Source organism: Ctenocephalides felis, unplaced genomic scaffold, assembly GCF_003426905.1.
Source record: "Ctenocephalides felis isolate EL2017-DRISC unplaced genomic scaffold, ASM342690v1 CF-g0.4_SCAFFOLD_03573, whole genome shotgun sequence".
Classification (NCBI taxonomy): Eukaryota; Metazoa; Arthropoda; class Insecta; order Siphonaptera; family Pulicidae; genus Ctenocephalides; species Ctenocephalides felis.
The window spans coordinates 6,785,841-6,809,755 of record NW_020539727.1 but is presented as its reverse complement, the minus strand read 5'-3'; the positions used below and the strand labels follow the sequence as shown (position 1 = coordinate 6,809,755).

General features: G+C 35.4%; 3 protein-coding genes and 3 long non-coding RNA genes across 6 annotated transcripts; all 6 read right to left on the bottom strand.

Annotated features, from left to right (window-relative positions):
- Positions 1 to 9,203: 9,203 nt before the first annotated feature.
- Positions 9,204 to 9,955, bottom strand: LOC113389163 (mucin-5AC-like). Its single transcript, XM_026626223.1, has 4 exons — positions 9,807 to 9,955; positions 9,663 to 9,743; positions 9,520 to 9,600; positions 9,204 to 9,458 (listed from the first exon to the last, which is right to left on the bottom strand). The coding sequence occupies exons 1-4, from the start codon at positions 9,903 to 9,905 to the stop codon at positions 9,366 to 9,368; spliced, it is 354 nt and encodes a 117-aa protein (XP_026482008.1). The 5' UTR covers positions 9,906 to 9,955; the 3' UTR covers positions 9,204 to 9,365.
- Positions 9,956 to 10,931: 976 nt separating this feature from the next.
- On the bottom strand, positions 10,932 to 11,344 carry LOC113389166. The gene is made up of 3 exons (XR_003368221.1): positions 11,185 to 11,344; positions 11,043 to 11,123; positions 10,932 to 10,982 (listed from the first exon to the last, which is right to left on the bottom strand). It is a non-coding gene; the product is annotated as an uncharacterized LOC113389166 (long non-coding RNA).
- A 163-nt stretch (positions 11,345 to 11,507) lies between these two features.
- Positions 11,508 to 11,804, bottom strand: LOC113389165. Its single transcript, XR_003368220.1, has 3 exons — positions 11,743 to 11,804; positions 11,601 to 11,681; positions 11,508 to 11,539 (listed from the first exon to the last, which is right to left on the bottom strand). It is a non-coding gene; the product is annotated as an uncharacterized LOC113389165 (long non-coding RNA).
- Positions 11,805 to 13,473: 1,669 nt separating this feature from the next.
- Positions 13,474 to 14,050, bottom strand: LOC113389164. The gene is made up of 3 exons (XR_003368219.1): positions 13,977 to 14,050; positions 13,573 to 13,915; positions 13,474 to 13,512 (listed from the first exon to the last, which is right to left on the bottom strand). It is a non-coding gene; the product is annotated as an uncharacterized LOC113389164 (long non-coding RNA).
- Positions 14,051 to 16,136: 2,086 nt separating this feature from the next.
- LOC113389448 lies at positions 16,137 to 16,981 on the bottom strand. The gene is made up of 4 exons (XM_026626480.1): positions 16,775 to 16,981; positions 16,499 to 16,579; positions 16,347 to 16,436; positions 16,137 to 16,172 (listed from the first exon to the last, which is right to left on the bottom strand). The coding sequence occupies exons 1-4, from the start codon at positions 16,871 to 16,873 to the stop codon at positions 16,137 to 16,139; spliced, it is 306 nt and encodes a 101-aa protein (XP_026482265.1). The 5' UTR covers positions 16,874 to 16,981.
- A 4,190-nt stretch (positions 16,982 to 21,171) lies between these two features.
- LOC113389447 lies at positions 21,172 to 22,901 on the bottom strand. Its single transcript, XM_026626479.1, has 5 exons — positions 22,785 to 22,901; positions 21,596 to 21,676; positions 21,454 to 21,534; positions 21,312 to 21,392; positions 21,172 to 21,249 (listed from the first exon to the last, which is right to left on the bottom strand). Exons 1-5 carry the CDS (start codon positions 22,899 to 22,901, stop codon positions 21,172 to 21,174), a joined length of 438 nt encoding a protein of 145 aa, XP_026482264.1.
- Between the last annotated feature and the right edge of the window lie 1,014 nt (positions 22,902 to 23,915).

The window sequence follows — 23,915 nt, the reverse complement described above, 5'->3', positions numbered from 1 at the left end:
TATTTTAATGCCCATAACGTTTGCCTCTGCGTCTTGGTGCTTGGTGGGCCCAATTCCCAAGGGTCTGTTGCCTCTTCGTCTTTGTCCCCCAATGCCTTATTGAATGTCCTCGCCGGTTTGCTTGTTTTGTCTAGAGCCATATTGTAATGCCCATAATATTAATAATTATGTTTATATAATATAGTAATCATAATGTATTCTAACCTTCTGCTTCTGTTCCAGATTTAATCTCCAATAGGCAATAGTCTTCATGCTTAAGTTCGAACACTAATTCTTATAAATTATGCACTTTGCAGTTTACTTCGGGAAGACTTAGTGAAACTGCTCTGAAGAAAAACACTTGTGAGTTACTCTTTATAATGTATTATAGTAGTCTGAATTACTATTAATTGGTGCTTTGTTTACAGGGCAATCAATGACTGATCAATGATCAGGATGCTCACACACCTGTCTGCATTGGACCTATCTTGCTGTCACAAACAACATTAACTCAATGGTGTCCTAGAGAAGATAATTACATGCTGATGTGTTTGCATTGGGAAGTGCAAAGTTCATTTGTGCGTTCAATCAATGGTTATGACTTGAATACTTGTAATATATTCATCTAATTATTGAATAAATACATTATCTTGTTCAATTTGTTGTTTTAATTTCCATTAATTCTTTACTTATAAAATAGTTTACATTACATAAATATTTAAAACTATTTTAATTTTATAGGTATAATAAAAGAATGTCATACGTCAGTTCTGATAAATCAAGACAATGTGAAGTAAACAGCAACCGAGTGGCTCTATTGTGAAGATTGCGAATACAGCACTTGGATATTAAAACATTTGTTGTGCAAACAAATATAAGTATTAGAATATTTTTATACTTATTATATATAATATACGAGTATATAATACTAATTTCTTGATCAGTTTCATAAGAGTATTTGACATAACTTCAGACTTTTCTTTTACTTTTTCTTTGAATGATTTACACTCTGGTTCATCCTACCCGAATATCTTGCTCGAATGGCCTGCAGCCTGTTCTCTGCTTGGAACCCCGTGTTCTCTGCTTGGAACCCCGTGGTCTCTGCTTGGAACCCCGTGGTCTCTGCTTGGAAACCCGTGGCCTATACTTGGAACCCCGTGGCCTATACTTGGAAACCCGTGGGCCATACTTGGAACCCCGTGGTCCATACTTGAAACCCCTGGTCCATACTTGGAACCTCTGGTTTCTTGCCCTTTGAAATGTTTTTATGTGAATTGTTGACTAATGTTTTGTTGAAATAGACATCAATATTTAGTTTATAGTATTTTATTATTTAGTACCTAATACAATATTGTTTTATTACAATATTTATAAATCTTTCAGTAGCAGTATTCAATTGCTAATTTGACTGCTCCGAAACTTTATCATGGAAAGGTGGAACACTCATCCCGAAAATAATCTGCAAGTGGTTTTTGCTGCTGACTGTCTGCTGGCCATGCACCAGGATGATGGTTCGATTGATCGTGCTGTCCCAAATCTCACTTGTCAAGATTCTGCTGTGTTGCATTGGGAAGTTGAAGTCAATGTCAAGAACTTAAATGTTTGTAATACATTTATCTAAATATTGAATACAATTATTGTTATCATTTTAAATTTGTTGTTTTATTCATACCATAATTGTTTTCTTTTATTGCGAGTCCTCAGGCACTCGATCATTTGCTGGAGATACAAACACATTAATTCGTTTGATCATGTAATTTTTTATTCATTAGTCAAAAATACATTGTAATTATCCTTTGTAATAAGTAAAAATTGTTAATTAGAAATGCCTGTTCTATTGATTGTAGTAAGAGTATTAGTTATAATAATATAATTAATATTTGTAATGTAATGATTTGTGTAATGTCATCAAATAAAATTATTTAACTTTATCAGTAAGTGTTTAATTTAATTTTTATCAATTTTAAATTTGAAGTTCAGTTTAGAAATCCACAAAGTGGAAATCTTTTAAGTTTTAGTTTGAATTAAGCTCCTAATATGTTGAAATTATTGTATTATACGATATGAGCACTTTATTAGATTGTCTTTGCAATTTTACCTACAATTATTTAATGGCCCAAAGACTAATTTTCATTTCAACAACTCTAACGTGTATGTATAACTCGTGTCAGTTATGTTAACTGAGCAAAATATATTTCTTTAGGTCTTACAATTTTTTTCTTTTTTTAAACTTTAATAAATATGAGCACTTATTATGAGACTATTATAGACGTATATTATATATAGAATATATATATATATATATATATATATATATATATATATAGTATATATATAGTCTAAGGTGGTATGCAATTTTGTTTATAATTAAATTAATTAATTACACAGTGATTTATTTCAACTGCTTTTTTAAACTTTAATAAATAAGAGCACTTTATTATGAGACTATTATAGACGTATAGTATAGACTAATTATCTATTATATATATATATTTATTATATATATATATATATATATATATATATATATAGTCTAAGATATATATAGTCTAAGTATATATATAGTCTAAGATTGTATTTGCAATTTTGTTTATAATTAAATTAATTAATTCAATTCACAGTGATTCATTTCAACTGCTTTACTTGCATAATTAATATCTATAACACATATCAGTTAGTTTTACTTAACTTAGAAAAAATATTTCCCTAAATCTTTACCATTTTTTTCTTTTTTCTATATACTTTGAAATTTTAAGAAAAATGAGCCCTTTAATTAATTTAGACTGCATAATAATTAGTTCATATTAAATTAATACATTACATTATACTTAATTTTTTTATTGTTACCACTTTTTGTCTTACCTTTTTTTTGATACATTTTTTTAATTTAATTTAACATATTTATTAGATTATTCAAACCCGGATGTTAAGGGTTTTTAACCCCCCAGCACATACGGTTACCTTACCATATACCAGTGGTTTAAGCAACCCAAATCCTTGAGGGTAACTCCCGAACGTCATGTAACCCTGACGTACGATGTTGGGATCGGAGAACCTTCCCTACAATTTTACAACGTATTTGCTTACCTCGATTTTTTTATCTTACCAGCGTCTCGAACCTGCTACCATATCCTTCCAATCTACTGTCCCGTTCACACCTCTTATCTCGCTACTCCATGCTGACCACACCGAAAAATCGCCACAAACTGGCTTATATAAATTCGATATAGATAAGCGAGAAAATAATTAAACCGGCGATGATTTAACAAGTCATATGCACGAAAAAAATGCGGGTTTGGTACCGGTTGTGTGGCATAACGGTTAGCGTGATGGCTTCGTACCCCAAAGGTACCGAGTTCGATCCCCGGATCGGACGGGAAAAGAAGTTTGTCGTGCTAGCAGGTATACCATGCAAGCGTACCGCACGTCGGGTTGATGTAATAAAGAAAAGCTCCGTGTAGGGGAAGGGGTGAATGAAGAAAACCTCCCCTGCCTGGGCGCCTTAGCAAGGTCTTCGAGACCTGGCGGAGGGCGCCCTAGCGGATTTCTTCACTTTATTTAATTAACTCGACAGCGGGGGGTCGGGAGGCCCTCCCACGCGCGCCCGGAAACCGGTCAATCAAGAACCAAGCCAGCCAGCCAGCCAGCCCCCGAATTGAATGCCACGCGCGCGCGCGTTTGTATACAGTATGTACGTATGTAGGAGTGCAGTATGTACCCGTACACATTTTTGAATGTACTAGTATGTATGTATACATTTTTAAATGTACTAGTATGTATGTATACATTTTTGTATGTACTAGTATGTATGTATACATTTTTAAATGTACTAGTATGTATATATACATTTTTAAATGTACTAGTATGTATGTATACATTTTTAAATGTACTAGTATGTATGTATACTAATAAATGTATACTGAAAATACATACATACTAGTATATTTAAAAATGTATACATACATACTAGTACATTTAAAAATGTATACATACATACTAGTACATTTAAAAATGTATACATACATACTAGTACATTTAAAAATGTATACATACATACTAGTACATACAAAAATGTATACATACATACTAGTACATTTAAAAATGTATACATACATACTAGTACATTCAAAAATGTGTACGGGTACATACTGCACTCCTACATACGTACATACTGTATACAAACGCGCGCGCGCGTGGCATTCAATTCGGGGGCTGGCTGGCTGGCTGGCTTGGTTCTTGATTGACCGGTTTCCGGGCGCGCGTGGGAGGGCCTCCCGACCCCCCGCTGTCGAGTTAATTAAATAAAGTGAAGAAGAAATCCGCTAGGGCGCCTCCGCCAGGTCTCGAAGACCTTGCTAAGGCGCCCAGGCAGGGGAGGTTTCTTCATTCACCCCTTCCCCTACACGGAGCTTTTCTTTATTACATCAACCCGACGTGCGGTACGCTTGCATGGTATACCTGCTAGCACGACAAACTTCTTTTCCCGTCCGATCCGGGGATCGAACTCGGTACCTTTGGGGTACGAAGCCATCACGCTAACCGTTATGCCACACAACCGGTACCAAACCCGCATTTTTTTCGTGCATATGACTTGTTAAATCATCGCCGGTTTAATTATTTTCTCGCTTATCTATATCGAATTTATATAAGCCAGTTTGTGGCGATTTTTCGGTGTGGTCAGCATGGAGTAGCGAGATAAGAGGTGTGAACGGGACAGTAGATTGGAAGGATATGGTAGCAGGTTCGAGACGCTGGTAAGATAAAAAAATCGAGGTAAGCAAATACGTTGTAAAATTGTAGGGAAGGTTCTCCGATCCCAACATCGTACGTCAGGGTTACATGACGTTCGGGAGTTACCCTCAAGGATTTGGGGTTGCTTAAACCACTGGTATATGGTAAGGTAACCGTATGTGCTGGGGGGTTAAAAAACCCTTAACATCCGGGTTTGAATAATCTAATAAATATGTTAAATTAAATTAAAAAAATGTATCAAAAAAAAGGTAAGACAAAAAAGTGGTAACAATAAAAAAAATTAAGTATAATGTAATGTATTAATTTAATATGAACTAATTATTATGCAGTCTAAATTAATTAAAGGGCTCATTTTTCTTAAAATTTCAAAGTATATAGAAAAAAGAAAAAAATGGTAAAGATTTAGGGAAATATTTTTTCTAAGTTAAGTAAAACTAACTGATATGTGTTATAGATATTAATTATGCAAGTAAAGCAGTTGAAATGAATCACTGTGAATTGAATTAATTAATTTAATTATAAACAAAATTGCAAATACAATCTTAGACTATATATATACTTAGACTATATATATCTTAGACTATATATATATATATATATATATAAATATATATATATATATAGATAATTAGTCTATACTATACGTCTATAATAGTCTCATAATAAAGTGCTCTTATTTATTAAAGTTTAAAAAAGCAGTTGAAATAAATCACTGTGTAATTAATTAATTTAATTATAAACAAAATTGCATACCCCTTAGACTATATATATACTATATATATATATATATATATATATATATATATATATATAGTCTATAATATACGTCTATAATAGTCTCATAATAAAGTGCTCATATTTATTAAAGTTTAAAAAAAAGAAAAAAATTGTAAGACCTAAAGAAATATATTTTGCTCAGTTAACATAACTGACACGAGTTATACATACACGTTAGAGTTGTTGAAATGAAAATTAGTCTTTGGGCCATTAAATAATTGTAGGTAAAATTGCAAAGACAATCTAATAAAGTGCTCATATCGTATAATACAATAATTTCAACATATTAGGAGCTTAATTCAAACTAAAACTTAAAAGATTTCCACTTTGTGGATTTCTAAACTGAACTTCAAATTTAAAATTGATAAAAATTAAATTAAACACTTACTGATAAAGTTAAATAATTTTATTTGATGACATTACACAAATCATTACATTACAAATATTAATTATATTATTATAACTAATACTCTTACTACAATCAATAGAACAGGCATTTCTAATTAACAATTTTTACTTATTACAAAGGATAATTACAATGTATTTTTGACTAATGAATAAAAAATTACATGATCAAACGAATTAATGTGTTTGTATCTCCAGCAAATGATCGAGTGCCTGAGGACTCGCAATAAAAGAAAACAATTATGGTATGAATAAAACAACAAATTTAAAATGATAACAATAATTGTATTCAATATTTAGATAAATGTATTACAAACATTTAAGTTCTTGACATTGACTTCAACTTCCCAATGCAACACAGCAGAATCTTGACAAGTGAGATTTGGGACAGCACGATCAATCGAACCATCATCCTGGTGCATGGCCAGCAGACAGTCAGCAGCAAAAACCACTTGCAGATTATTTTCGGGATGAGTGTTCCACCTTTCCATGATAAAGTTTCGGAGCAGTCAAATTAGCAATTGAATACTGCTACTGAAAGATTTATAAATATTGTAATAAAACAATATTGTATTAGGTACTAAATAATTAAAATACTATAAACTAAATATTGATGTCTATTTCAACAAAACATTAGTCAACAATTCACATAAAAACATTTCAAAGGGCAAGAAACCAGAGGTTCCAAGTATGGACCAGGGGTTTCAAGTATGGACCACGGGGTTCCAAGTATGGACCACGGGGTTCCAAGTATAGGCCACGGGGTTCCAAGTATAGGCCACGGGGTTCCAAGCAGAGACCACGGGGTTCCAAGCAGAGACCACGGGGTTCCAAGCAGAGAACACGGGGTTCCAAGCAGAGAACAGGCTGCAGGCCATTCGAGCAAGATATTCGGGTAGGATGAACCAGAGTGTAAATCATTCAAAGAAAAAGTAAAAGAAAAGTCTGAAGTTATGTCAAATACTCTTATGAAACTGATCAAGAAATTAGTATTATATACTCGTATATTATATATAATAAGTATAAAAATATTCTAATACTTATATTTGTTTGCACAACAAATGTTTTAATATCCAAAGTGCTGTATTCGCAATCTTCACAATAGAGCCACTCGGTTGCTGTTTACTTCACATTGTCTTGATTTATCAGAACTGACGTATGACATTCTTTTATTATACCTATAAAATTAAAATAGTTTTAAATATTTATGTAATGTAACATATTTTATAAGTAAAGAATTAATGGAAATTAAAACAACAAATTGAACAAGATAATGTATTTATTCAATAATTAGATGAATATATTACAAGTATTCAAGTCATAACCATTGATTGAACGCACAAATGAACTTTGCACTTCCCAATGCAAACACATCAGCATGTAATTATCTTCTCTAGGGACACCATTGAGTTAATGTTGTTTGTGACAGCAAGATAGGTCCAATGCAGACAGGTGTGTGAGCATCCTGATCATTGATCAGTCATTGATTGCCCTGTAAACAAAAGCACCCAATTAATAGTAATTCAGACTACTATAATACATTATAAAGAGTAACTCACCAAGTGTTTTCTTCAGAGCAGTTTCACTAAGTCTTCCCGAAGTAAACTGCAAAGTGCATAATTTATAAGAATTAGTGTTCGAACTTAAGCATGAAGACATATTGCCTATTGGGAGATTTAAATCTGGAACAGAAAGCAGAAGGTTAGAATACATTATGATTACTACTATTATATAAACATAATTATTAATATTATGGGCATTAAAATATGGCTCTAGACAAAACAAGCAAACCGGCGAGGACATTCAATAAGGCATTGGAGGACAAAGACGAAGAGGCAAAGACCCTGGGAATTGGGCAAAGCAACCAAGACGCAGAGGCAAACGTTATGGGCATTAAAATATGGCTTTAGACAAAACAAGCAAACCGGGGAGGACATTCAATAGGCTTTGGAGGACAGAGACGAAGAGGTAAAGACCCTGGGAATTGGACAAAGCAACCAAGACGCGGAGGCAAACATTATGGGCATTAAAATATGGCTCTAGACAAAACAAGCAAACCGGGGAGGACATTCAATAGGCTTTGGAGGACAGAGACGAAGAGGCAAAGACCCTGGGAATTGGACAAAGCAACCAAGACGCGGAGGCAAACATTATGGGCATTAAAATATGGCTCTAGACAAAACAAGCAAACCGGGGAGGACATTCAATAGGCTTTGGAGGACAGAGACGAAGAGGCAAAGACCCTGGGAATTGGACAAAGCAACCAAGACGCGGAGGCAAACATTATGGGCATTAAAATATGGCTCTAGACAAAACAAGCAAACCGGGGAGGCAAAAATGCACGGCATTAGATAAGGCATTGGAGGACAAAGACGAGAAGGCAAAAATTTGGCAATTCGACAAAGCAACCAAGACGGGAGGCAAACATAATGGGCAATAAAATAAGGCTCTAGACAAAGTAACCAATATAGAAAGGCAAGTATTCTGAGCATTGTTCAAGGCAACAAAATCGGGGAGGCAAACATCCTGAGCAATCAAAGATGCAATCAAGGCAATCGAGACTTTCTTCACATTGAAGTCCATTGATTGTTTTTTGCAGGGTCGCATGAACTTATACGCATTCTTGAAGCTTCTACGGGGCATTAATACTTGAATCGGTCTCTGACGAAGAAGTCGATGTGGTGTTCGGTGCGTTGATGGTGGAATTGGAAGAATCTGAAAAAAAAAAATTCATGTTAGCGATGCAGACATTATTGTTGTCATAGACAGATACATACTGTATTATTAGAGAGAGAAGTCCCAGATGAATAGGTCGATGTGGTGTCTATTCGGTGCGTTGATGGTGGAATTGGAAGAATCTGAAAAAAAAATTCATGTTAGCGATGCAGACATTATTGTTATAGACATACTGTATTATTAGAGAAAGAAGTCCCCGATGAAGAGGTTGATGTGGTGTCTATTCGGTGCGTTGATGGTGGAATTGGAAGAATCTGAAAAAAAAAAAATTCATGTTAGCGATGCAGACATTATTGTTGTCATAGACAGATACATACTGTATTATTAGAGAGAGAAGTCCCAGATGAATAGGTCGATGTGGTGTCTATTCGGTGCGTTGATGGTGGAATTGGAAGAATCTGAAAAAAAAAATTCATGTTAGCGATGCAGACATTATTGTTATAGACATACTGTATTATTAGAGAAAGAAGTCCCCGATGAAGAGGTTGATGTGGTGTCTATTCGGTGCGTTGATGGTGGAATTGGAAGAATCTGAAAAAAAAAAATTCATGTTAGCGACGCAGACATTATTGTTGTCATAGACAGATACATACTGTATTATTAGAGAGAGAAGTCCCAGATGAATAGGTCGATGTGGTGTCTATTCGGTGCGTTGATGGTGGAATTGGAAGAATCTGAAAAAAAAAAAATTCATGTTAGCGATGCAGACATTATTGTTATAGACATACTGTATTATTAGAGAAAGAAGTCCGCGATGAAGAGGTTGATGTGGTGTCTATTCGGTGCGTTGATGGTGGAATTGGAAGAATCTGAAAAAAAAAATTCATGTTAGCGACGCAGACATTATTGTTGTCATAGACAGATACATACTGTATTATTAGAGAGAGAAGTCCCAGATGAATAGGTCGATGTGGTGTCTATTCGGTGCGTTGATGGTGGAATTGGAAGAATCTGAAAAAAAAAAATTCATGTTAGCAATGCAGACATTATTGTTGTCATAGACAGATACATACTGTATTATTAGAGAGAGAAGTCCCAGATGAATAGGTCGATGTGGTGTCTATTCGGTGCGTTGATGGTGGAATTGGAAGAATCTGAAAAAAAAAAAATTCATGTTAGCGATGCAGACATTATTGTTGTCATAGACAGATACATACTGTATTATTAGAGAGAGAAGTCCCAGATGAATAGGTCGATGTGGTGTCTATTCGGTGCGTTGATGGTGGAATTGGAAGAATCTGAAAAAAAAAATTCATGTTAGCGATGCAGACATTATTGTTATAGACATACTGTATTATTAGAGAAAGAAGTCCCGATGAATAGGTTGATGTGGTGTCTATTCGGTGCGTTGATGGTGGAATTGGAAGAATCTGAAAAAAAAAATTCATGTTAGCGATGCAGACATTATTGTTGTCATAGACATACATACTGTATTATTAGAGAGAGAAGTCCCAGATGAATAGGTCGATGTGGTGTCTATTCGGTGCGTTGATGGTGGAATTGGAAGAATCTGAAAAAAAAAATTCATGTTAGCGATGCAGACATTATTGTTGTATAGACAGATACATACTGTATTATTAGAGAGAGAAGTCCCGATGAAGAGGTCGATGTGGTGTCTATTCGGTGCGTTGATGGTGGAATTGGAAGAATCTGAAAAAAAAAATTCATGTTAGCGACGCAGACATTATTGTTCATAGACATACTGTATTATTAGAGAAGAAAGTCGATGTGGTGTCTATTCGGTGCGTTGATGGTGGAATTGGAAGAATCTGAAAAAAAAAAAATTCATGTTAGCGATGCAGACATTATTGTTGTCATAGACAGATACATACTGTATTATTAGAGAGAGAAGTCCCAGATAAATAGGTCGATGTGGTGTCTATTCGGTGCGTTGATGGTGGAATTGGAAGAATCTGAAAAAAAAAATTCATGTTAGCGATGCAGACATTATTGTTGTCATAGACAGATACATACTGTATTATTAGAGAGAGAAGTCCCAGATAAATAGGTCGATGTGGTGTCTATTCGGTGCGTTGATGGTGGAATTGGAAGAATCTGAAAAAAAAAAATTCATGTTAGCGATGCAGACATTATTGTTGTCATAGACAGATACATACTGTATTATTAGAGAGAGAAGTCCCAGATAATAGGTCGATGTGGTGTCTATTCGGTGCGTTGATGGTGGAATTGGAAGAATCTGAAAAAAAAAATTCATGTTGTTAGCGATGCAGACATTATTGTTATAGACATACTGTATTATTAGAGAAAGAAGTCCCAGATGAATAGGTCGATGTGGTGTCTATTCGGTGCGTTGATGGTGGAATTGGAAGAATCTGAAAAAAAAAATTCATGTTAGCGATGCAGACATTATTGTGTCATAGACAGATACATACTGTATTATTAGAGAGAGAAGTCCCAGATGAATAGGTCGATGTGGTGTCTATTCGGTGCGTTGATGGTGGAATTGGAAGAATCTGAAAAAAAAAATTCATGTTAGCGATGCAGACATTATTGTTGTCATAGACAGATACATACTGTATTATTAGAGAGAGAAGTCCCAGATGAATAGGTCGATGTGGTGTCTATTCGGTGCGTTGATGGTGGAATTGGAAGAATCTGAAAAAAAAAAATTCATGTTAGCGATGCAGACATTATTGTTGTCATAGACAGATACTACTGTATTATTAGAGAGAGAAGTCCCAGATAAATAGGTCGATGTGGTGTCTATTCGGTGCGTGATGGTGGAATTGGAAGAATCTGAAAAAAAAAAATTCATGTTAGCGATGCAGACATTATTGTTATAGACATACTGTATTATTAGAGAAAGAAGTCCCGATGAATAGGTTGATGTGGTGTCTATTCGGTGCGTTGATGGTGGAATTGGAAGAATCTGAAAAAAAAAATTCATGTTAGCGATGCAGACATTATTGTTGTCATAGACAGATACATACTGTATTATTAGAGAGAGAAGTCCCAGATAAATAGGTCGATGTGGTGTCTATTCGGTGCGTTGATGGTGGAATTGGAAGAATCTGAAAAAAAAAATTCATGTTAGCGATGCAGACATTATTGTTGTCATAGACAGATACATACTGTATTATTAGAGAGAGAAGTCCCAGATAAATAGGTCGATGTGGTGTCTATTCGGTGCGTTGATGGTGGAATTGGAAGAATCTGAAAAAAAAAAATTCATGTTAGCGATGCAGACATTATTGTTATAGACCTACTGTATTATTAGAGAAAGAGGTCGATGTGGTGTCTATTCGGTGCGTTGATGGTGGAATTGGAAGAATCTGAAAAAAAAAAAATTCATGTTAGCGATGCAGACATTATTGTTGTCATAGACAGATACATACTGTATTATTAGAGAGAGAAGTCCCAGATGAATAGGTCGATGTGGTGTCTATTCGGTGCGTTGATGGTGGAATTGGAAGAATCTGAAAAAAAAAAATTCATGTTAGCGATGCAGACATTATTGTTGTCATAGACAGATACATACTGTATTATTAGAGAGAGAAGTCCCAGATGAATAGGTCGATGTGGTGTCTATTCGGTGCGTTGATGGTGGAATTGGAAGAATCTGAAAAAAAAAAATTCATGTTAGCGATGCAGACATTATTGTTGTCATAGACAGATACATACTGTATTATTAGAGAGAGAAGTCCCAGATGAATAGGTCGATGTGGTGTCTATTCGGTGCGTTGATGGTGGAATTGGAAGAATCTGAAAAAAAAATTCATGTTATCGATGCAGACATTATTGTTATAGACATACTGTATTATTAGAGAAAGAAGTCCCGATGAAGAGGTGATGTGGTGTCTATTCGGTGCGTTGATGGTGGAATTGGAAGAATCTGAAAAAAAAAATTCATGTTAGCGATGCAGACATTATTGTTGTCATAGACAGATACATACTGTATTATTAGAGAGAGAAGTCCCAGATGAATAGGTCGATGTGGTGTCTATTCGGTGCGTTGATGGTGGAATTGGAAGAATCTGAAAAAAAAAAATTCATGTTAGCGATGCAGACATTATTGTTGTCATAGACAGACTACGTATTATTAGAGAGAGAAGTCCCCAGATGAATAGGTCGATGTGGTGTCTATTCGGTGCGTTGATGGTGGAATTGGAAGAATCTGAAAAAAAAAAATTCATGTTAGCGATGCAGACATGTTAGCGATGCAGACATTATTGTTGTCATAGACAGATACATACTGTATTATTAGAGAGAGAAGTCCCAGATGAATAGGTCGATGTGGTGTCTATTCGGTGCGTTGATGGTGGAATTGGAAGAATCTGAAAAAAAAAATTCATGTTAGCGATGCAGACATTATTGTTGTCATAGACAGATCATACTGTATTATTAGAGAGAGAAGTCCCAGATGAATAGGTCGATGTGGTGTCTATTCGGTGCGTTGATGGTGGAATTGGAAGAATCTGAAAAAAAAAATTCATGTTAGCGATGCAGACATTATTGTTGTCATAGACAGATACATACTGTATTATTAGAGAGAGAAGTCCCAGATAATAGGTCGATGTGGTGTCTATTCGGTGCGTTGATGGTGGAATTGGAAGAATCTGAAAAAAAAAAAAATTCATGTTAGCGATGCAGACATATTGTTGTCATAGACAGATACATACTGTATTATTAGAGAGAGAAGTCCCCGATGAAGAGGTCGATGTGGTGTCTATTCGGTGCGTTGATGGTGGAATTGGAAGAATCTGAAAAAAAAAATTCATGTTAGCGATGCAGACATTATTGTTGTCATAGACAGATACATACTGTATTATTAGAGAAAGAAGTCCCCGATGAATAGGTTGATGTGGTGTCTATTCGGTGCGTTGATGGTGGAATTGGAAGAATCTGAAAAAAAAAATTCATGTTAGCGATGCAGACATTATTGTTGTCATAGCAGATACATACTGTATTATTAGAGAGAGAAGTCCCAGATGAATAGGTCGATGTGGTGTCTATTCGGTGCGTTGATGGTGGAATTGGAAGAATCTGAAAAAAAAAAATTCATGTTAGCGATGCAGACATTATTGTTATAGACATACTGTATTATTAGAGAAAGAAGTCGATGTGGTGTCTATTCGCTGCGTTGATGGTGGAATTGGAAGAATCTGAAAAAAAAAAATTCATGTTAGCGACGCAGACATTATTGTTGTCATAGACAGATACATACTGTATTATTAGAGAGAGAAGTCCCAGATGAATAGGTCGATGTGGCGTCTATTCGGTGCGTTGATGGTGGAATTGGAAGAATCTGAAAAAAAAAATTCATGTTAGCGATGCAGACATTATTGTTGTCATAGACAGATACATACTGTATTATTAGAGAGAGAAGTCCCAGATAAATAGGTCGATGTGGTGTCTATTCGGTGCGTTGATGGTGGAATTGAAGAAATCTGAAAAAAAAAATTCATGTTAGCGATGCAGACATTATTGTTGTCATAGACAGATCATACTGTATTATTAGAGAGAGAAGTCCCAGATGAATAGGTCGATGTGGTGTCTATTCGGTGCGTTGATGGTGGAATTGGAAGAATCTGAAAAAAAAAATTCATGTTAGCGATGGCAGACATTATTGTTGTCATAGACAGATACATACTGTATTATTAGAGAGAGAAGTCCCAGATAAATAGGTCGATGTGGTGTGCTATTCGGTGCGTTGATGGTGGAATTGGAAGAATCTGAAAAAAAAAAATTCATGTTAGCGATGCAGACATTATTGTTGTCATAGACAGATACATACTGTATTATTAGAGAGAGACTGTATTATTAGAGAGAGAAGTCCCAGATGAATAGGTCGATGTGGTGTCTATTCGGTGCGTTGATGGTGGAATTGGAAGAATCTGAAAAAAAAAAATTCATGTTAGCGATGCAGACATTATTGTTATAGACATTACTGTATTATTAGAGAAAGAAGTCCCGATGAAGAGGTTGATGTGGTGTCTATTCGGTGCGTTGATGGTGGAATTGGAAGAATCTGAAAAAAAAAAATTCATGTTAGCGATGCAGACATTATTGTTGTATAGACAGATACATACTGTATTATTAGAGAGAGAAGTCCCAGATGAATAGGTCGATGTGGTGTCTATTCGGTGCGTTGATGGTGGAATTGGAAGAATCTGAAAAAAAAAATTCATGTTAGCGATGCAGACATTATTGTTATAGACATACTGTATTATTAGAGAAAGAAGTCCCGATGAAGAGGTTGATGTGGTGTCTATTCGGTGCGTTGATGGTGGAATTGGAAGAATCTGAAAAAAAAAATTCATGTTAGCGACGCAGACATTATTGTTGTCATAGACAGATACATACTGTATTATTAGAGAGAAAAGTCCCAGATGAATAGGTCGATGTGGCGTCTATTCGGTGCGTTGATGGTGGAATTGGAAGAATCTGAAAAAAAAAATTCATGTTAGCGACGCAGACATTATGTTGTCATAGACAGATACATACTGTATTATTAGAGAGAAAAGTCCCAGATGAATAGGTCGATGTGGTGTCTATTCGGTGCGTTGATGGTGGAATTGGAAGAATCTGAAAAAAAAAAATCATGTTAGCGATGCAGACATTATTGTTATAGACATACTGTATTATTAGAGAGAAGTCCCAGATGAATAGGTCGATGTGGTGTCTATTCGGTGCGTTGATGGTGGAATTGGAAGAATCTGAAAAAAAAAAATTCATGTTAGCGATGCAGACATTATTGTTGTCATAGACAGATACATACTGTATTATTAGAGAGAGAAGTCCCAGATGAATAGGTCGATGTGGTGTCTATTCGGTGCGTTGATGGTGGAATTGGAAGAATCTGAAAAAAAAAAAATTCATGTTAGCGATGCAGAGATTATTGTTGTCATAGACAGATACATACTGTATTATTAGAGAGAGAAGTCCCAGATGAATAGGTCGATGTGGTGTCTATTCGGTGCGTTGATGGTGGAATTGGAAAAATCTGAAAAAAAAAAAATTCATGTTAGCGATGCAGACATTATTGTTATAGACATACTGTATTATTAGAGAAAAGAAGTCCCCGATGAAGAGGTTGATGTGGTGTCTATTCGGTGCGTTGATGGTGGAATTGGAAGAATCTGAAAAAAAAAATTCATGTTAGCGATGCAGACATTATTGTTATAGACATACTGTATTATTAGAGAGAGAAGTCCCAGATGAAGAGGTCGATGTGGTGTCTATTCGGTGCGTTGATGGTGGAATTGGAAGAATCTGAAAAAAAAAAAATTCATGTTAGCGATGCAGACATTATTGTTGTCATAGACAGATACATACTGTATTATTAGAGAGAGAAGTCCCAGATGAATAGGTCGATGTGGTGTCTATTCGGTGCGTTGATGGTGGAATTGGAAGAATCTGAAAAAAAAAAAATTCATGTTAGCGATGCAGACATTATTGTTGTCATAGACAGATACATACTGTATTATTAGAGAGAGAAGTCCCAGATGAATAGGTCGATGTGGTGTCTATTCGGTGTGCGTTGATGGTGGAATTGGAAGAATCTGAAAAAAAAAAATTCATGTTAGCGATGCAGACATTATTGTTGTCATAGACAGATACATACTGTAATTAGAGAGAGAAGTCCCAGATGAATAGGTCGATGTGGTGTCTATTCGGTGCGTTGATGGTGGAATTGGAAGAATCTGAAAAAAAAAATTCATGTTAGCGATGCAGACATTATTGTTATAGACATACTGTATTATTAGAGAAGAGAGAAAGTCGAATGTGGTGTCTATTCGGTGCGTTGATGGTGGAATTGGAAGAATCTGAAAAAAAAAAATTCATGTTAGCGATGCAGACATTATTGTTGTCATAGACAGATACATACTGTATTATTAGAGAGAGAAGTCCCAGATGAATAGGTCGATGTGGTGTCTATTCGGTGCGTTGATGGTGGAATTGGAAGAATCTGAAAAAAAAAAAATTCATGTTAGCGATGCAGACATTATTGTTGTCATAGACAGATACATACTGTATTATTAGAGAGAGAAGTCCCAGATGAATAGGTCGATGTGGTGTCTATTCGGTGCGTTGATGGTGGAATTGGAAAATCTGAAAAAAAAAATTCATGTTAGCGATGCAGACATTATTGTTATAGACATACTGTATTATTAGAGAAAGAAGTCCCCGATGAAGAGGTTGATGTGGTGTCTATTCGGTGCGTTGATGGTGGAATTGGAAGAATCTGAAAAAAAAAATTCATGTTAGCGACGCAGACATTATTGTTGTCATAGACAGATACATACTGTATTATTAGAGAGAGAAGTCCCAGATGAATAGGTCGATGTGGTGTCTATTCGGTGCGTTGATGGTGGAATTGGAAAGAATCTGAAAAAAAAAAATTCATGTTAGCGATGCAGACATTATTGTTATAGACATACTGTATTATTAGAGAAAGAAGTCGATGTGGTGTCTATTCGCTGCGTTGATGGTGGAATTGGAAGAATCTGAAAAAAAAAAAATTCATGTTAGCGATGCAGACATTATTGTTGTCATAGACAGATACATACTGTATTATTAGAGAGAGAAGTCCCAGATGAATAGGTCGATGTGGTGTCTATTCGGTGCGTTGATGGTGGAATTGGAAGAATCTGAAAAAAAAAAATTCATGTTAGCGATGCAGACATTATTGTTGTCATAGACAGATACATACTGTATTATTAGAGAGAGAAGTCCCAGATAATAGGTCGATGTGGTGTCTATTCGGTGCGTTGATGGTGGAATTGGAAGAATCTGAAAAAAAAAAATTCATGTTAGCGATGCAGACATTATTGTTGTCATAGACAGATACATACTGTATTATTAGAGAGAGAAGTCCCAGATGAATAGGTCGATGTGGTGTCTATTCGGTGCGTTGATGGTGGAATTGGAAGAATCTGAAAAAAAAATTCATGTTAGCGATGCAGACATTATTGTTATAGACATACTGTATTATTAGAGAAAGAAGTCCCCGATGAAGAGGTTGATGTGGTGTCTATTCGGTGCGTTGATGGTGGAATTGGAAGAATCTGAAAAAAAAAAATTCATGTTAGCGATGCAGACATTATTGTTGTCATAGACAGATACATACTGTATTATTAGAGAGAGAAGTCCCAGATGAATAGGTCGATGTGGTGTCTATTCGGTGCGTTGATGGTGGAATTGGAAGAATCTGAAAAAAAAAATTCATGTTAGCGATGCAGACATTATTGTTATAGACATACTGTATTATTAGAGAAAGAAGTCCCCGATGAAGAGGTTGATGTGGTGTCTATTCGGTGCGTTGATGGTGGAATTGGAAGAATCTGATAAAAAAATTCATGTTAGCAATGCAGACATTATTGTTGTCATAGACAGATACATACTGTATTATTAGAGAGAGAAGTCCCAGATGAATAGGTCGATGTGGTGTCTATTCGGTGCGTTGATGGTGGAATTGGAAGAATCTGAAAAAAAAAAATTCATGTTAGCGATGCAGACATTATTGTTGTCATAGACAGATACATACTGTATTATTAGAGAGAGAAGTCCCAGATAAATAGGTCGATGTGGTGTCTATTCGGTGCGTTGATGGTGGAATTGGAAGAATCTGAAAAAAAAAATTCATGTTAGCGATGCAGACATTATTGTTATAGACATACTGTATTATTAGAGAAAAAGTCCCCGATGAAGAGGTCGATGTGGTGTCTATTCGGTGCGTTGATGGTGGAATTGGAAGAATCTGAAAAAAAAAAAATCATGTTAGCGATGCAGACATTATTGTTGTCATAGACAGATACATACTGTATTATTAGAGAGAGAAGTCCCAGATGAATAGGTCGATGTGGTGTCTATTCGGTGCGTTGATGGTGGAATTGGAAGAATCTGAAAAAAAAAAATTCATGTTAGCGATGCAGACATTATTGTTGTCATAGACAGATACATACTGTATTATTAGAGAGAGAAGTCCCAGATGAATAGGTCGATGTGGTGTCTATTCGGTGCGTTGATGGTGGAATTGGAAAAATCTGAAAAAAAAAATTCATGTTAGCGATGCAGACATTATTGTTATAGACATACTGTATTATTAGAGAAAGAAGTCCCCGATGAAGAGGTTGATGTGGTGTCTATTCGGTGCGTTGATGGTGGAATTGGAAGAATCTGAAAAAAAAAATTCATGTTAGCGATGCAGACATTATTGTTATAGACATACTGTATTATTAGAGAAAAAAGTCCCCGATGAAGAGGTTGATGTGGTGTCTATTCGGTGCATTGATGGTGGAATTGGAAGAATCTGAAAAAAAAAAAAAATCATGTTAGCGATGCAGACATTATTGTTGTCATAGACAGATACATACTGTATTATTAGAGAGAGAAGTCCCATAAATAGGTCGATGTGGTGTCTATTCGGTGCGTTGATGGTGGAATTGGAAGAATCTGAAAAAAAAAAATTCATGTTAGCGATGCAGACATTATGTTGTCATAGACAGATACATACTGTATTATTAGAGAGAAGTCCCAGATGAATAGGTCGATGTGGTGTCTATTCGGTGCGTTGATGGTGGAATTGGAAGAATCTGAAAAAAAAAAATTCATGTTAGCGATGCAGACATTATTGTTGTCATAGACAGATACATACTGTATTATTAGAGAGAGAAGTCCCAGATGAATAGGTCGATGTGGTGTCTATTCGGTGCGTTGATGGTGGAATTGGAAGAATCTGAAAAAAAAATTCATGTTAGCGATGCAGACATTATTGTTATAGACATACTGTATTATTAGAGAAAGAAGTCGATGTGGTGTCTATTCGCTGCGTTGATGGTGGAATTGGAAGAATCTGAAAAAAAAAAATTCATGTTAGCGACGCAGACATTATTGTTGTCATAGACAGATACATACTGTATTATTAGAGAGAGAAGTCCCAGATGAATAGGTCGATGTGGTGTCTATTCGGTGCGTTGATGGTGGAATTGGAAGAATCTGAAAAAAAAAAATTCATGTTAGCGATGCAGACATTATTGTTGTCATAGACAGATACATACTGTATTATTAGAGAGAGAAGTCCCCGATGAATAGGTCGATGTGGTGTCTATTCGGTGCGTTGATGGTGGAATTGGAAAAATCTGAAAAAAAAATTCATGTTAGCTGCAGACATTATTGTTATAGACATACTGTATTATTAGAGAGAAGAAGTCCCAGATGAAGAGGTCGATGTGGTGTCTATTCGCTGCGTTGATGGTGGAATTGGAAGAATCTGAAAAAAAAAAATTCATGTTAGCGACGCAGACATTATTGTTGTCATAGACAGATACATACTGTATTATTAGAGAGAGAAGTCCCAGATGAATAGGTCGATGTGGGGTCTATTCGGTGCGTTGATGGTGGAATTGGAAGAATCTGAAAAAAAAAAATTCATGTTAGCGATGCAGACATTATTTTGTATAGACATACTGTATTATTAGAGAAAGAAGTCTATGTGGTGTCTATTCGGTGCGTTGATGGTGGAATTGGAAGAATCTGAAAAAAAAAAAATTCATGTTAGCGATGCAGACATTATTGTTGTCATAGACAGATACATACTGTATTATTAGAGAGAGAAGTCCCAGATGAATAGGTCGATGTGGTGTCTATTCGGTGCGTTGATGGTGGAATTGGAAGAATCTGAAAAAAAAAAAAATTCATGTTAGCGATGCAGACATTATTGTTGTCATAGACAGATACATACTGTATTATTAGAGAGAGAAGTCCCGATGAATAGGTCGATGTGGTGTCTATTCGGTGCGTTGATGGTGGAATTGGAAGAATCTGAAAAAAAAAATTCATGTTAGCGATGCAGACATTATTGTTGTCATAGACAGATACATACTGTATTATTAGAGAGAAGTCCCAGATGAATAGGTCGATGTGGTGTCTATTCGGTGCGTTGATGGTGGAATTGGAAGAATCTGAAAAAAAAATTCATGTTAGCGATGCAGACATTATTGTTGTCATAGACAGATACATACTGTATTATTAGAGAGAGAAGTCCCAGATAATAGGTCGATGTGGTGTCTATTCGGTGCGTTGATGGTGGAATTGGAAGAATCTGAAAAAAAAAAAATTCATGTTAGCGATGCAGACATTATTGTTGTCATAGACATACATACTGTATTATTAGAGAGAGAAGTCCCAGATGAATAGGTCGATGTGGTGTCTATTCGGTGCGTTGATGGTGGAATTGGAAAAATCTGAAAAAAAAAATTCATGTTAGCGATGCAGACATTATTGTTATAGACATACTGTATTATTAGAGAAAGAAGTCCCCGATGAAGAGGTTGATGTGGTGTCTATTCGGTGCGTTGATGGTGGAATTGGAAGAATCTGAAAAAAAAAATTCATGTTAGCGACGTAGACATTATTGTTGTCATAGACAGATACATACTGTATTATTAGAGAGAGAAGTCCCAGATAAATAGGTCGATGTGGTGTCTATTCGGTGCGTTGATGGTGGAATTGGAAGAATCTGAAAAAAAAAAAATCATGTTAGCAATGCAGACATTATTGTTATAGACATACTGTATTATTAGAGAAAGAAGTCGATGTGGTGTCTATTCGCTGCGTTGATGGTGGAATTGGAAGAATCTGAAAAAAAAAAATTCATGTTAGCGACGCAGACATTATTGTTGTCATAGACAGATACATACTGTATTATTAGAGAGAGAAGTCCCAGATAAATAGGTCGATGTGGTGTCTATTCGGTGCGTTGATGGTGGAATTGGAAGAATCTGAAAAAAAAAATTCATGTTAGCGATGCAGACATTATTGTTGTCATAGACAGATACATACTGTATTATTAGAGAGAAAAGTCCCAGATGAATAGGTCGATGTGGCGTCTATTCGGTGCGTTGATGGTGGAATTGGAAGAATCTGAAAAAAAAAATTCATGTTAGCGATGCAGACATTATTGTTGTCATAGACAGATACATACTGTATTATTAGAGAGAGAAGTCCCAGATGAATAGGTCGATGTGGTGTCTATTCGGTGCGTTGATGGTGGAATTGAAAGAATCTGAAAAAAAAAGAGATATTAGAAATGAAGGCATTGCTATTGTTATATAGAAAGATACATACCCAATTATTAGTGAAAGACAGGTCCCTGATGAGGCATTCCGGGCAGTGCACAACGCAAACATTCTGTGTATTACACACGGTATCGAAGAGGTGGAGGCAAACACTTAAGGCATGGGACATGGCAACCAAGAGGGGAAGCAAACATTCTGGGATTGACAAGCAACAGAGAACGAGAGGCAGAGGACCTTTGGATTCATATAAGGCTTCATGACAACTTCAACAACCAAGAACGTAAGACAAACATCTGGCATTGACAAGGTAACTAGCCGAGAGAAGTAAACAATCTAGGCATTGAACAAGCCAAACATTCTGGTATTGGACACGCAACCAAGAGGGAGAGGCAAACATTCTGGGCAATCAAAAACAGGATGACACAAAGCAAGACGTAGCAAAATTTATATTAAACTCATTCAAATAAGGAGGAATTATTAATTCATTCATGAGCAAGACATTCAAACCTGAGGCTTTTTCGTACTGTCTGTCTCCACTGTCTTCAAAATTCACATTAATGTCAGTCACTTCACTTTGTCTTGCACAGTTGGATGAATTTCTACACAGATTATTTATATAAATGAGTTTTCAAGTCGATCCTGAAGCTTCTCCGGGACATTAACAGTTGAATTTTAAAGATCTGAAAAAAAGAAACGTGTTAGTAATTCAAGCATTATTACTTTTACATAGACAGACGCAAATGATATCTTTCAAATCTGTTGAATATTAAAAAAATAATAACATTGCACAATTTGCAATTTGTTGCACAATGCAACATAATGGTTAGGAACTGGCACTGGTAATAATAGCTGAATAACAGCTTTCATTTATCACAAATTTCATTTTCAATTTATTGATTTGTTGAAAGATAAACTAAAAACTAGAAGAATTAACGCGTCAAAATTCCTAAAAATATTTTCGCGCCGAATGTCACTTGTTCAACGCATGTTGCTTTCGGCGTCAAAATCACTAAGCTGTTGCACACTATTCAATTAACATACACAACAAAATCACACTATAACACTGCCGTGAAATATTAAAATACAATCATTTACCGATGAATTTTCCGCTTCAGCATCTTTATCTTCTTTTCCGATGATCACTCTATGACGGCCGGCAAGAGAAAGGACAGATTCCATGTTGCCGCTCCAGTGGTGCGGCTGCAGCGCCATCCATCTGCGCGTCACATGAAACAGACTGTTGACAGTTAGTTCGTCGGTCAATGACAGCCGAGCGGTGCCGGTGGCGGCGGCGCAAAATCAAACTGAATTTAACAAATTATTAAATTCAAAATGACCTGCAAAAATATTTATCAGAATTACGCAGTATGAATATGCAATCAGTTAACTTGTATTGACAAATATATTCGTCAAGGAGAGGTATATTTGAATTTAACAAAAAAAAAAAAAAACAAAAGGACAAATTCTCAATATTTCATATTCAACGAAATTTAACAGATTATTAACAACCCGACATAAAACTTTGTTACTTCATCACACCTTTCATGTATTTCAATTGAATTGTATTTAATTTGTATCTGTACTGTCCGTCGTCTAGAAAATGTTGTCAATGCCTTGAAAATATTGTAAATTGTTGAAAGGTTGTCTAAAAATGTTGTAAATAGTTCAAAAATATTGTAGGCTTCTGAAAATATTTCAAATCAGCTTGAAAATGTTGTAGGTTGTCTGAAAATGTTGTAAATAGTTCAAAAATATTGTAGGCTATCTGAAAATGTTTTAAATCAGCTTGAAAATGTTGTTGTAGATTGTCTGAAAATGTTGTAAATAGTTCAAAAAAATTGTAGGCTATCTGAAAATGTTTTATATCAACTTGAAAATGTTGTAAATAGTCCAAATGTTGTAGGTTGTTTGAAATTTGTGATGGTTGAAAGTGTTGTAGGTTGCCTGAAAATGTTTTAAATAAGCTTGAAAATATGGGAAAATCGTCTTAAAAATGTTGTAAATAGTTCAAAAATGTTGTAGGTTGTTTGAAACTGCTTTAAATCGTCTTGAAAATGTTGTAAATAGTTCAAAAATGTAGGTTATCTGAAACTGCTTTAAATCGTCTTGAAAATATTATAGGGTGTCTGAAAATGTTTCAAATCCTCTTGAAAATGTTGTCAAATATCTCGACATTTATTGATCAACAGAATTCTGTGCCTCGATCAAATTGTGTATCAATTACCA